Source organism: Pyrus communis, chromosome 7 (assembly GCF_963583255.1).
Source record: "Pyrus communis chromosome 7, drPyrComm1.1, whole genome shotgun sequence".
NCBI classification, from domain to species: Eukaryota; Viridiplantae; Streptophyta; class Magnoliopsida; order Rosales; family Rosaceae; genus Pyrus; species Pyrus communis.
In genome coordinates, this window is record NC_084809.1 from 1,943,223 (window position 1) to 1,956,928 (window position 13,706).

At 35.0% G+C, this 13,706-nt stretch overlaps 3 protein-coding genes across 3 annotated transcripts; all 3 read left to right on the forward strand.

Moving 5' to 3' along the window:
* The first annotated feature begins 2,818 nt into the window (after positions 1-2,818).
* On the forward strand, positions 2,819-4,644 carry LOC137739617 (gibberellin-regulated protein 14-like). Its single transcript, XM_068479247.1, has 4 exons — positions 2,819-2,958; positions 3,059-3,097; positions 3,231-3,945; positions 4,222-4,644. The coding sequence occupies exons 1-4, from the start codon at positions 2,902-2,904 to the stop codon at positions 4,404-4,406; spliced, it is 996 nt and encodes a 331-aa protein (XP_068335348.1). The 5' UTR covers positions 2,819-2,901; the 3' UTR covers positions 4,407-4,644.
* A 1,118-nt stretch (positions 4,645-5,762) lies between these two features.
* On the forward strand, positions 5,763-7,567 carry LOC137741052 (vegetative cell wall protein gp1-like). The gene is made up of 5 exons (XM_068480858.1): positions 5,763-5,875; positions 5,971-6,018; positions 6,657-6,872; positions 7,024-7,053; positions 7,326-7,567. The coding sequence occupies exons 1-5, from the start codon at positions 5,819-5,821 to the stop codon at positions 7,392-7,394; spliced, it is 420 nt and encodes a 139-aa protein (XP_068336959.1). The 5' UTR covers positions 5,763-5,818; the 3' UTR covers positions 7,395-7,567.
* Positions 7,568-11,238: 3,671 nt separating this feature from the next.
* Positions 11,239-12,439, forward strand: LOC137738651 (gibberellin-regulated protein 14-like). The gene is made up of 4 exons (XM_068478129.1): positions 11,239-11,345; positions 11,454-11,489; positions 11,610-11,796; positions 11,939-12,439. Exons 1-4 carry the CDS (start codon positions 11,289-11,291, stop codon positions 12,121-12,123), a joined length of 465 nt encoding a protein of 154 aa, XP_068334230.1. The 5' UTR covers positions 11,239-11,288; the 3' UTR covers positions 12,124-12,439.
* The last annotated feature ends 1,267 nt before the right edge of the window (positions 12,440-13,706 follow it).

A 13,706-nucleotide genomic window follows, 5' to 3' on the forward strand; every position in this document is an offset into this window, starting at 1 on the left:
TGAACTGTGCACTACTGCACCTGCAATGCCGACAGAGAGAGAGAGAGAGAGAGAGAGAGAGAGAGAGAGAGAGAGAGAGAGAGCTCATGTCAATTTTGATTGATAGAGAGATGTCATGTGATTCCCTGAAGTGTTGCATGAATGTGCATGCATGATTGACGATGATGATGGGTCTTCTGGCATTTCTCTCCCGTAGTGAAGTTCCTATTGACAAGAAAAATCCAACGGCAGAGAATTAACTTCAATTCTATATGATTTTTCAAAGTTTTTGGGAAGTGTGATGTAATTATAATTTTATAACGCCATCCTCTCTGCCAAATGTAAAAAGAAAAGTAATTGTCCCTACATTATACAGCTGGGTTTAACTGTCTAGGGTTTTAAATCGTGTGTGATGTTTGCAGAAGGTGTATAGTTGGTCGATTAACTTTATGCGTGCGTGGATCCATTAACGTTTCGTGCAATGAGTCGACTGCATGCATAACCTTACAGATAACATCGATTACCATGTCTTTTTTTTTTTTTTTTTTTTTTTTTTTTTTTGGGGAAACACCATGTCTTTGTTTACATATGCAACTTGGAGGCAGATTCTTTGCACTCTCATTTTTTGTGCTTTTCTGTTTTATATGGTCACGGTTAATTCACATCATATTTTATATTATTATCTTTATAAAAAAATAATATAAAATATTGACATGACTTAACAGTGATCACACAAATAAGAAAACACAGAAAGACACAGAAAGTGAGAGAGCAGAGAATCTGCCTCTATGCAACTTGGCTAACATTTTCATAAATCTTCCGAAAAAGATCACATAATAATAATTAGGGTTCATTTAGCATGCGCGCGCATATATATATATATATATATATATATATATATATATATATATATATGTGAGGGCCCTACAAAACACGTTGTTGTGAAATCTAATTTGGTTTTGGGTTTATTTAAATAGAACGAGTTCATCGTCATTGTAATGTTCTTTTTATATTAGTATAAGAATATATAGAGGTATCGTTTAGTGTTACGATTTAGCAGTATTTTTCTTCATTTATAAATGAGAGGTTTTTGGTTTGATTGTCGTCAAATGCGAATTTGAGCCACATTATTATAACTAATCTAGTGTAAGGCTTAATTCACTCCCCCATCCCATAATGTAGATAATATCGATTGTTAAAAAAAAACATATAGAGATAGTCAAATACATGACATTGAATTAATAGCTCGGGACACCACTTAGTAGTACAGTCTAGTGATATTTCTGTTCACTTGTAAGTAAGAGATCTTAAATTCGATTCTCGCTAAAGACGAATTTAGATCATATTATTATGGTTAATCCAGTATTAGATTTAGCACACTCTTTCACTTTTTAGTATAAATAATATCAAAGAAAAAAAAAACTCTAGTTTAAAAAACGTACCATAAGCGAAATAATATATTCTCAGTCGCCTGCACTTGAAACCTGTTGTCATCAATTGGTATAAATGAAACCAGTTGTAATCCATGATTCCTAGAGTTGTTGAATCAATTTTTACTTTGATCGGTCAATTCGATCGTTGGATCTTTTGAAAAAAAACCAGCTGTGTTCAAAAGAAAGTTACGAGCCCCCCGCCCCCCGAAAAAAAGAAAACCAGCTGTGTTCATTCAATTAAAGGAAACTAATGAAAAATATTTGAAAATTTTGAATTTTAATAATAAGAATAAATAAATAGTAAAATGAATAGTATCAGGATTGATTTTTTTAGTTTTTAGTGTAAAAATATGGTTTTTCATTAAAGTAAACAGTACCAGGAGCTTTTCGTTAAAGTTCTCATTAACAAGTAAACCTAATAAGTTCAAGTATCAAATTTTAGATTTAGATTAACAAGTAATACTACTTTTATTTCATATTTTTTATATCACATTTGTATCATCTGTCTAATATTGACTGTTTTAAAACATGTCAAGGTCATACTCCAAGTCTCCAACAGACTATTTGACCATCGATTTGTTTCTAACTTATTAAATCCAATGATTAGAAATAAAGAGAAGTATTTAACATGCTAAAAATATTGTATGAAAATTACATTAATAAAAATAATACCACGCAATTTTCGTTTCTAGTTTTTATGTGCAGATCTTGTGTGGAGGATATTAATTTACAAGTGTTGCTACATATATTATATATTTAAATTTTATTTTATAGACTACGTAATGTCACAGTTGACATTAAATTTTTTTGTTTAAATCATTAAATAAAGTATTAAGCCATTGACTTGGGATGACACACACTGTGATGTGAGGAGATGAAAAAAAATGGAAAAATAGATATAGGTACATAAGAGTACTTGGTAGAGAAGGGAAGGTGGGTTGAACTCTCGAGTCAGATTTCGGGACAGCAAGCTAACTTGGCTCGCTGTGATCACATTTCACCATGCAGCTGGCATATCATCACCTTGACCGATGTAGCAAGATATTTACTTATTCTATTCTCGATATATTGTAACAATATTTCAAACTGATCATATATTGTTGTTACTTTAAATAATAATGTATAATTGAGATACATATATAATGATGTTCTCGTTACATTAATAAGACAAAATCCCAAACTATAAGGCACACAAGTAGCGTGTAAGATTTAAGATAAACCCTAATGAACATAGTTTTTTTTTACGTCTCTTTCTTACCAATGATATAATGTTTATAAATTTCAATTTTTACTTTTGATATTACGTTATTAATTTGAGATACCAACTCAGTAACTTATCCGATACAGTAGGTAAGTGTTTCTCTCCTGCCTCCTGCGGTGGACCAGTCCCTTCCTTTCAACACTATTTATACCACATCCCTGCTTCTCCTAGAATCATCACTGCCTCGGTACTTCCCTTTTAGATCTTGACTTTTCCAGCTGTTTTGCAATGGCTTCCAAAGCCATGCTCCTTCTCTTTGCAACCATTCTCCTTTTCACCGCTAGGGTACGTAATTATCTACATTTTTATTACTTAGTATTATTATTTGGTTTAATTTCCCATTTATTTGGGTGTCTAAATTGGAAAGGTACCCTTGGTCTTGTAGGCTTCATCACTTGATCATCATGAGGAACTCAAGATTAAGGTACTTCTAATTATATACTTTAAACAGTGTGGTAAAATATAATTTTTACATCTACATCGACTGGAGCTAACCAAAAAGTTCAATCTTTGGTAGAAATTTTGACCTTCATTGTTGTGAAATTAATTAATTACAGATTAATTATGTCAAGGCAACAGCTCCACCACCTCTATCCAAGGCTCCAGCGCCGCCGCCGCTTGTGGTCAAGCCACCCACTCCACCACTTGCCAAGCCGCCAACTCCACCACTTACCAAGCCATCACCACCAATTTACAAGCTCCCTACTCCTCCCCTTGCCAAGCCACCAACTCCACCACTCACCAAGCCATCACCACCAATTTACAAGCCACCTACTCCTCCACTTACCAAGCCACCGTCTCCGCCACTTACCAAGCCACCATCTCCTCCCCTTGCCAAGCCACCATCTCCTCCATATGCCAAGCCAACTCCAGTCATCCCACCAGTGAAGCCACCAACTCCTGTCATCCCACCAGTGAAGCCACCAACTCCTGTCATCCCACCGGTGAAGCCACCAACTCCTGTCATTCCCCCGGTGAAGCCACCAACTCCTGTCATCCCCCCAGCCAAGCCACCAACTCCACCACTCACCAAGCCATCACCACCAATTTACAAGCCACCTCTTACAAAGCCACCGTCTCCACCACTTACCAAGCCACCGTCTCCTCCCTTTGCAAAGCCACCATCTCCTCCATATGCCAAGCCAACTCCTGTCATCCCACCAGTGAAGCCACCAACTCCTGTCATCCCCCCAGTGAAGCCACCAACTCCTGTCAGTCCCCCAGTGAAGCCACCCACTTATCCACCACTTCCCCCGGTTAGGTCCAAAGCAGGTAAATATTCTTCTTACTGCCATAGAGAAGTGAAATTTATGTTCTTTACTATTCTAATTAAACCCTTAACCTTATACTAATTACAAAATGTTAGGCGTTCTATAGTTCCCAGTATGTCCCCAGCATATGTTGGTCCCTCGACTGAATTTAAGTAGGTAGAACTTTAAAACGTCACATGTATCTCGTAAACAAGTTCACGGACTATAATGTAATTGAAAACCCTAAATGTGGCCGGTTAATTTGTGATTAAAATTGTTTTATCATTTTGGTGGGCAGATTGCATCCCATTGTGTGACAAGAGGTGCATGCTGCATTCAAGGAAGAGGGTGTGCATGAGAGCTTGCACGACGTGCTGCGACCGCTGCCGCTGCGTTCCTCCGGGAACATTCGGCAACCGGGAAAGATGCGGCAAGTGCTACACCGATATGGTCACCCATGGCAACAGAAGCAAATGCCCTTGAATTTAATAGAGAGAGAGAGAGAGAGAGAGAGAGAGAGAGAGAGAGAGAGAGAGAGAGGAAAATAAATGGTTTTCTTCCTCTGTCCTTTGTAATTTCAACTGCTTACTGCATGTGTGTTAAATGGGATAATTATTTATTATTAGTACTGGTATGGCCCTGGGGTTTTAAATATCAAATGTCATGTAGCGGATTTATAGTGCTTAATTACTCTAATGAATAACATATCGTGTTTGTCGGATGCCTACCCCAACCAACATATCTAATTTTCGGAGAATGTTTCTCTCTTTCTAATCTCTTCTTTTTCCCTTTCTTCTACTTGAATTATGATGATCAAATTACGTTAATATTTTATATTAATTTAAAAAAAAAAATAAGACAAAACAAATTATGAGAGGAGAGGAAAGAATGAGATGAGAATAGGAGGAAAAGAATCTTACTACTAATATTTTGTGTTTTGGTTACATGAGAAGAAATTGATCTATTCCTAGTTTTAACTCATTACACTTTTCTCTTCAATTTGCCTATTTATAGTGACCGGAAAATCTTTTTTTTTTTTTTTTATATTTTCCATGATAAGTTCAATACTAAATTGTAATACAATAATCGTGTGATTTAGGCTATTTCTTCATATCCAATATCGTTGTATAAATATTAATTAAAAAAAAAACTCGTTATCATAAAATCATTGATACAATTTACAAGAACGAGTACTTGAAATCTATTCATTGTTGTGCGATTAGTGATGCTTTATCATAATATTTTTAGATCTGATATTTAAGAACTCTTTGTAAGCCGAGTTATTCATTCTACGTGTTTGTAATGTATTAAAAAAATATTGTACTTTTTTTTATTTATTAATTTTTAAAAAACGTTTCGAAGGACTTTAAGATTTGGGCCTCGTGGAATTTTCACTCGGGCCCATAGGATAATTGGTGGACCCCCCATTACTCTATGGGCTTTTGGACTAATTTTATTGACAAACTTAAAACTAAACCACTTAATATTACGATTTAGTGATATTTTTTTATATTTGTAAGTTGCAAGTGAGAGGTCTTAGATTCGATTTTTGCCAAAAGAAAATTTGAACCACATTATTGCTAATCTATTGTGAGGCTAAGCCTATCTCTTTTCTCCTTAATTTAGATAATATCGTTTGTTAAAAAAATAAAAATAAAAAAAAAACAAAAAAAAAAAACTTGAAACTAACTTCATTTGACTAGGGTTTCGTGGCATTGCACGTGACACCACATGCATGTGTAAGAATATGAGAAACAGTACCAGTGAAGGACCTGGAAAATTTTCTACCTCTACCCTTTCAGAACAGTATTTATACCCTCCCATCGTAACTAGCTCTCCCGCAAGCATCTCACTCCCTTATAGTTTCTTCATAGAGCTGCTGTTCACTAAACAAAATGGCTATCAAAGTTATCTTCCTCCTGTTCGTTACTGTTCTCCTGGTTTCTACTATGGTAATTAACCATATCCACACTGGTTTTATGCACTTATTTTGTAATTATATTGGCAAACTCTTAATTTGACATGCTTGACATGCTTCTCTTTGTAGGTTTCATCTCAGGACGATGATGGTATCGACGATCTCAAGGCAAAGAAGGTACGAATTAATTTTTTTTTAAATGAAGACTAGTTGTGAGGCTAACTTCATATCGAACCTCAACGACTCAAATCATATATTTTTCAAGTTACATTTTATAAATCATCATTGCAAAAGATTAGCAAAAAAATGTTTTTGCAAAGATGATCTATGAATGAAATTGACACTAAATGTTCCAAGAAACATTAAAGTTTCATCACGACATTCAAATGAGTAAATGATTTTGGATTGAATTGATATTTTTGCAAAGATGATCTATGAATGAAGACTTAAAAAATAAATTGTTTGGGTTGTTGAAGTTTGATGTATGATGAACACCACAACCAGTCCCCATTTTTATTAAAAGTTGAGAATCCCTTTGGAGTGTGTGTGTATATATTGACCATGTCTTATGTTTAAAAAGTTGATCAACAATATAATCAGTAAATATAGTTCAAATAATAGTAGACTCAAACTATAAATAACTTATGCACCAAAAACTGAATCAGATCAACCAAAAACTGAATCAGATCATGTATCTTGAAATAAATAATTTGGTTTAGATGTAGTTTTTTAGTTTTATGATATATTTGTGTTGCACTTCTCTATGGAAACTAATTATTGGAGGAATATTGAGCATTTATTTAATATGGTTTCAGCCATCACCTACGAAACCCAAGCCATCACCAAAAGCACCCAAGTCGCCATCTTCAAAGGGACCCAAATCACCACCAAAATCACTCCCCAAATCACCCAAGTCACCGGCAAAGCCCGGAAAGTCGCCACCAGGTGCACCACCGTCAGCTGATGATGATCCGTACTCTGATGACCTTCCGGAGGATGAGCCGGTCACTCCGCCACTTTCCGTATCTAAGGTCAGACACTGCATGCATATATGCACTACTGACATGGCATGTCTGTGATTATTGATGTTGTTTTCTTGCAGCATAAAGTTCTTTTAGTTCGCATGCATATGGTATGTGTTGAGATGAACTAATTGGTACATATTTGTCCTTGTATTTGCAGGTCTCATCTCATGAAGACAAGAAAATCATGGTAAGGTTGCAATTTAATTTTTTTACTTTGTTATATATATGGTGAGGGTGAGTCATGGCTCAACGGAAATGTTGCGTCTTTGTGACTAAAAAAAATCAGTTGTTTAAGTCGTGGAAACTGGAAACAGTTTTTTTGCAAAACAGAGAGCTTTTTTAGCTTGGGATCGCCCTTATTTACTGTATTATATATATGGTCTATATATATATATATATATATATATGCATGGCAATTGGCAATGGAAATTAACTTTTAATATTATGTTCTGGTTGCAGGGGCCAAAGAATAAATATTCAGGTTCATCGTCGGACGGTGAGCGACCAACAAATGGTAGCCAAAGCTAATCTAATAGGAGTGCATATACAAGAAAGGCAATAAAATGTTATATTGTATAATTCAATAATGTTTATTCAAGTGCTCAATCTTCATGTAAGGGATGACATATATTTCAATAGTAAATAACCCTAGTTCCTTTTTTTTTTTAATTTCCCAATTAATAAAAGATCTCTGTATGATACATGGTCCACTTCGATTCGACAAGTCACATATTACTAACCACAAAATCGGAAGAAAATCAAATAGACAATTAACTGAAAGGAAAATGTCAAAATTGTAACGTACAAACGGTTCAGCCACTTAGTACTATGGTTCAATTCTCGCTAAAGACAAATTTGAACCAAATTATTGTTAGCCCATTATGAGGCTAAGCCCATCCCCTCTCCCTTAGTGTAGAAAATATCGTTTGTTCAAATTTTTTTTTTCTTGTAGAAACAGTTCATTATTCACGTATGTTCATGACTGTTATATCCTATATTAGTGGTGGGAGTCAGAATTATAGTCTAACAGGGGCCCAAAACGCTCTTCTTACCTTAGAAAATTCCAACGTATCTTGCTTTGGCAAACTATCTTTTGGATCTTGAATTAATGATGTCTTCCTTGCCATACTCTTTCTTAGGTACTATCCACAATCCTGATACATAAACTTGCAATATTACGACCCTCACAATAAGTGGGGATTCATAAATTTTGTGAAGTGATTTTCATGTTCCTTTTTCTCCTTCTACGCCCCATATTTTTTTCCTCTTTAGACTCAAAGCTCCCATGACCACAGACTCCAGCCTCCTAAACTTCATCGGAGCCACCAACTTCATATTATCAAACCTGGTGAATGAAAAAACAAGAGAAGCGTTGGGTTGAAGCCATGACGAAAAACTCAAAGGTATTGCATAGTGCTAATTGTTTTTTAACCGGAAAAAAAATATGTCAGGGCCTTGGACCATTTTTGTCCCTTCATGGCTCCGCCAGTGTCCTATGCATGCACGTTCAGCTCTGAGTGAAAAAAAAAAAAGGTTAACTTCAGAAATTTTATTCAGCAATACCGACTCTTTCCTTATCACAGTTGGTTGAACTCAGAACTTCACAAGACGGATCAATAGAAATTTGCCTTGAATTATAAAGATGGAAGCATGCAACTGTTTTCCAGTCCAATATTAAATTTGCCTTGAATTGAGATTTGTAAAAATTGACTCCCCTAGTGATAAGTCATAAGGCCATCTTCAACTGACCCAGCCAAAGAGTCATAGGGCTAAAAATACATTGTTTTGACACGAAAATCATCTCCAACCGAGGGCTAAGCCAAATGGCTTGTGGTTCCCATTCGGCCAAAGGGCTGGCCACTCCAGCCCTATAGCCCAGCCCTCCAGTGCCAGAATATCAAGTTTGACCTTTTGCTAGCCCTCCAGCTCAGCCTATTTGAATGCCAACGGCTATCTGGCACCAGTATGACGCCAGCTAGTAATGGCTAGCTGACGTCTAACTGTTGTTAGGTTACCGTTGGAGTTTGATTTTTTGTGACAAATTTAAAAAAAAAAAATTCTAATTTTTTTCCTATAAATGCCTAAGCCATTCCCACACCATTTCTCACATACTTTTCACCATTCCATACTATCTTACTTCATTTTATTTCAATTCTTCACATTCTATTCTCTTACCTCTTCCAATAATCTTTCCTTTAATTTTTTCAGTAATGAAAGGAAGAGTTTGGACCCGAAAAGAAGATGAAGCTCTTTGCAGAGCTTATAGATTGGTCTCGGAAGATTGTATCTCGGAAGATAGTGTCAATGGTAGTTCTCAAACAAGTGAAGGTGTTTGGAGGTGTGTGAATTCTACCCCAATATCCAGCCAATTTATTAACATTGGAAACTAAAGATAAGAAGTGTCATGTAAATAAGAATCATATCTAAAATTTGCACAACCAATTACATCTCGACATGTGGCACTTGAAATCCTATCCGAAAATTTATTAAGATTACATAAAGATAAGAAATATGGAGAGTTACTCACTTTAACGACACGTGTCACTTGAAATCTTATCCGAAAAATTATTGAGATTACATAAAGATAAGAAGTTTGGAGAGTTACGTTAGCGACACGTGTCACTCGAAATCATATCCAAAAAATTATTGAGATTATATAAAGATAAGAAATCCAGAGGCTTATTCATTTGGCGACAAGTGACACTTAAAATATGTTCAAAAACCTTATTTTAATATGTTAATTTAATTTAAGTAATCATATTAATTTAATTAAATAATAAATTATGTTTGGCCTATGACCCTTTGGCCTCCTCTATTGAAGACTGTATTTTTATCAAAGGCTATGTTTGGAAGTAAAAATTTCCTTCTTCAGTTGACTCGCACCACGGAGCGCAACCATGCATGAAAAAGGTTGTAAAACCCGCAATCAAAATGTCCTTCTTCAGCCAACTCAAGCAACGGAGCCCACTCACAAAGAGGTCAACAATGTCCCCCTCTCCGTCGGAACCCACGAGATCTTGACTTGGAGTTTCGATGAGAGTAACATGTTGCGAACAAACGCCTCCCTCCCCGTCGACAACCACAACATCTTTCGTTGATTTTCGATGTGAGAGATTTGTTTGTTGAGATGCCAAAGCATCCTCTTAATCTCTTCCATGTCATGTGGGTAACTCTTGAGATTGAGTCCGACCTTGCATGGAGTTATAAGTCAGTTGAGCTAGCATTTTCGACTTAAAACACACACCCAAAAACAAAAATATTTCATCGTTGTCATCACAACCTTATACGACCACTTTATCATGGTCATAATCACTATTTCAAATATTAAAAAAAAAACATATTATAAATTGTTGTCTATAACAATCCGTATAATTTTATTAAAGTTCATTATAAAAGTCTCACAAACTCTTTTAAAATCCTTGTGTGATTCAATTAAAATATGCATGAATCCTATAGAAGTCAAGTAACTCTCTCAAAATCCATGTGTTCATAACTCACACTGTATACAATACACCTCCTTTATACCTATATGCAAGAAAACATTCTTCATATACAAATCAATCATAAGAGATGTGTAACTTCTCTAATTAATTTGCAAGTCAATATGTATAATATAAATAAATTAATGTAACAATTCTGAATCCTCTTTCCTTCCTTAATAATATAAATATTTTTGAAAAAAAAAGAGGAAGCGAAGTCCAAACCAGGTTGGTCAGAGATGCAAGTAATATGAACTACGAATTCATGAAACTTCATTAGCTTTGTCTTGCAACTTTGGTAAGACAAACCTCGTGTGAAAGAAGGACATACTGTGAAGACTGATGAGAAATGGATGTAGTAGTTTACTGCATGGCCACGGTCCTTGGTGAAGGAAGGTTTGGACTCTAAAGTCAGAAATTGGACAGCAAAGCCATTACTTATGTCTCACTGATCGGGTGAAGCTGTCACATGCACATTTTAATTTGAGGAAGTGATTTCCATACATTCGTTTTTACTTTAGGCACGTTCCTTGTTTTTTGTTTTTTTGGTTTTTAAATTAAATAAATAATAAAAATAAATAAAAGTGGTGCAAAAGAGAAAAATGGTGTGCGAAACATTAAAATTTCAGTGCTAATCACACTGATACACGTTCAAATTTTATCACATCACAGTCCTTTACCTTTAGGTGTTGGTTTTTATCACAAAAAACCTTAATGCTATTAGTAGTGGAACCATTAATTTAGAGTAGTAATATACTATGTCAAGTTTCCGAAGTGAGATTGAATTATTCTTCAACACGAAAATCATTTCCAATTCTCTACAAGCTAATTAATAACCTTCGAAAATCCATCTCTGTACCTAATTTCAACACTATTTATACCACATTCTAGTTATGCTAGCTAGAGTCATCGGTCTCAGCTACTGACTATCTATACAATTAATATGGATTTCAAAGCTGTGATCCTTCTGTTTGCCTCCATTCTCTTACTTACTACAAAGGTATTTATTTAATTATGAAGGGAAAATTTGCATGATGATTTCTATACATGTTATATATTTAATTTTTCTTATGTTTCTGAAATATTGAATGCTACTGTAACTTTCTAGGTCTCATCTAATCATGATCATGAACTCAAGATAAAGGTATTAATCATGTATATCTTCATATTAAAACCATATTGTTGATTATTTATTTGCACTTTACTACTGTCCTGTTCCGTTGATCATATTAGCTTATACATTACTAATTTTAATTATGAACAGAATCAGAGTGAACGCCGTAGTTTACTTAATATTTGGATATATCCACGCATTCCATTTTGGAGCCCAGCATTCAGGGATCCATATCAACCACAACGTCCACTGTATAAACCGAAGGCTCCCGTAGTACTGGAGGCCCCGCCACCCACTTCCGATGCAACTCCACCACCATCGGCGACTACCAGCTCAGGTATATATATACATGTAACTCTAGTTTCATGATTAATGTGAATATTATATATATATATATATATATATTTTTTTTTTTAATTAGTATTAAATACTATATGTGTGTTGCTGATTAACTAAAAAAAAATTCTGTGGGCGTGGAGATTGCTTCAAGTTGTGTGATGTGAGGTGCAAAATCGAAAAGAACAAGAAGATCTGCCGGAAATCGTGCATGTTATGCTGTGCCCGCTGCAAATGTGTTCCGCCGGGAGACTATGGCACCAACATGGACAAGTGTGGCAAGTGCTATAGTACTGATATACAGTATCACGGACACAAGTGCCCTTGACCTATATATTAATCTTGTAATTAATCAACTAATTAAGCATGAAGTCGAGATAATTAATAAGTATTATAAGGATTGATCGTAAAGGACAGAAAATAAAGGGCCAATATATATATATATATATATATATATATATATATATATATATATATGGTATTTATATGGCTTACGCGTCCAATATTTCAATAGTATTTTTTGTTCGTTTGAACTTTGAAACTTCAATAGTAAGATTACATTCAATTGTCCAATGTCAATGGCATAAACTTAGTAATAACAATTAATGAAGTCTATGAATAAATAATATATCCTTTTAATTAAATATATGGATTGTATGGTTTTAGTTTTGAGAAATGCCTAGAAACTCTTTATGAACTCTATACCTCCTCATGTTTTATAATATTGACACAAAAATTAACGTTAAACTGTAAGGTGACAGAGAGTTCATAAAGAGTCTCTTGCAATCTAGCTAAACACATTCGTACAACTCTCATATGCAATCTTGTGCTTGTTTTATCCAAAAGAACAAGAATTGTATCATTGAAATCAGCTTCAATGAAAGTAACACATACATAAGCACACAGAGAAGAATCTATGAAATTGCATGGATAAATAGGTGAGAACAAGTACAACGAGTTGCAAACCAATTATCGACTCTTTGTTGGTTCAACTTTCGTGCATCAACAATATAAACAAAAATGGCTTCCCAGAACCAAAGGGTTGCAGCCATGTTGTTCGTTTGGGTTGCAATTGCTAGCTTGGTGCTGGCTGTTTCTGCAGAAGTTAGCACTCCAGCCCCTGCCCCATCTGCAGCACCAACTGCTCTAATTACAGCATTTCCAGTGTCAATGCTGATTGGTTTTTTGGGGTTTATAATTTATCTCTTTTGATTAGTACCATATCTACGCTAAGCCTTTTGGATTAGGCTAGATTATCATGTTTGGTTGCCGTTGGCTGTTATGATGTGCATGCCAATCCCCAAATATGCCATATACATGGTCAAGTTTTGTATTAATAATGCTTATAACAGCTTTGCTTCGATATTTCATATATATGGTTTTCCCTTAATTTGTTGTAACATTCCAATACAATCTCGATCACGAGAAATCCCAAGATTGTATTATTATTGTGTCGTGTTAGTACTTGGTGTGGCATAATCAATGAAAACCATATGGATATATCATTAAAGTATAAACTCATCGTCTACTCGTACTATGAAATATTGGGGCCATTCATTATCGTACAATAATTTATTAAGGCATGCTTTGCAAAAAATAAAAGTTGAAAAATAAAAATATATGCTTTCAAATAAAGCTCTCAACAAACAAAAGATGTGGCTTCTGCCAATTGAACATATGACGTTTCACCCTTTTGTATTAAATTTTCTGGTTTCCAAATTAAAACAGTTTAGAAATCGGTTTGTAGCAGATCAATTGTGTCGCAAAAGACAACGGCGGAGGAGAATAAGAAGGCACTTTCTCTCCTTCAATGTAGGGAAGCACAAGAAGTTAGCCAAAGTTAGGAAGTAGCTCAGCTGAAATTCCTCCCCAAACTTTCCAATTTTGACTAAATTAACTATAAAATCAAAT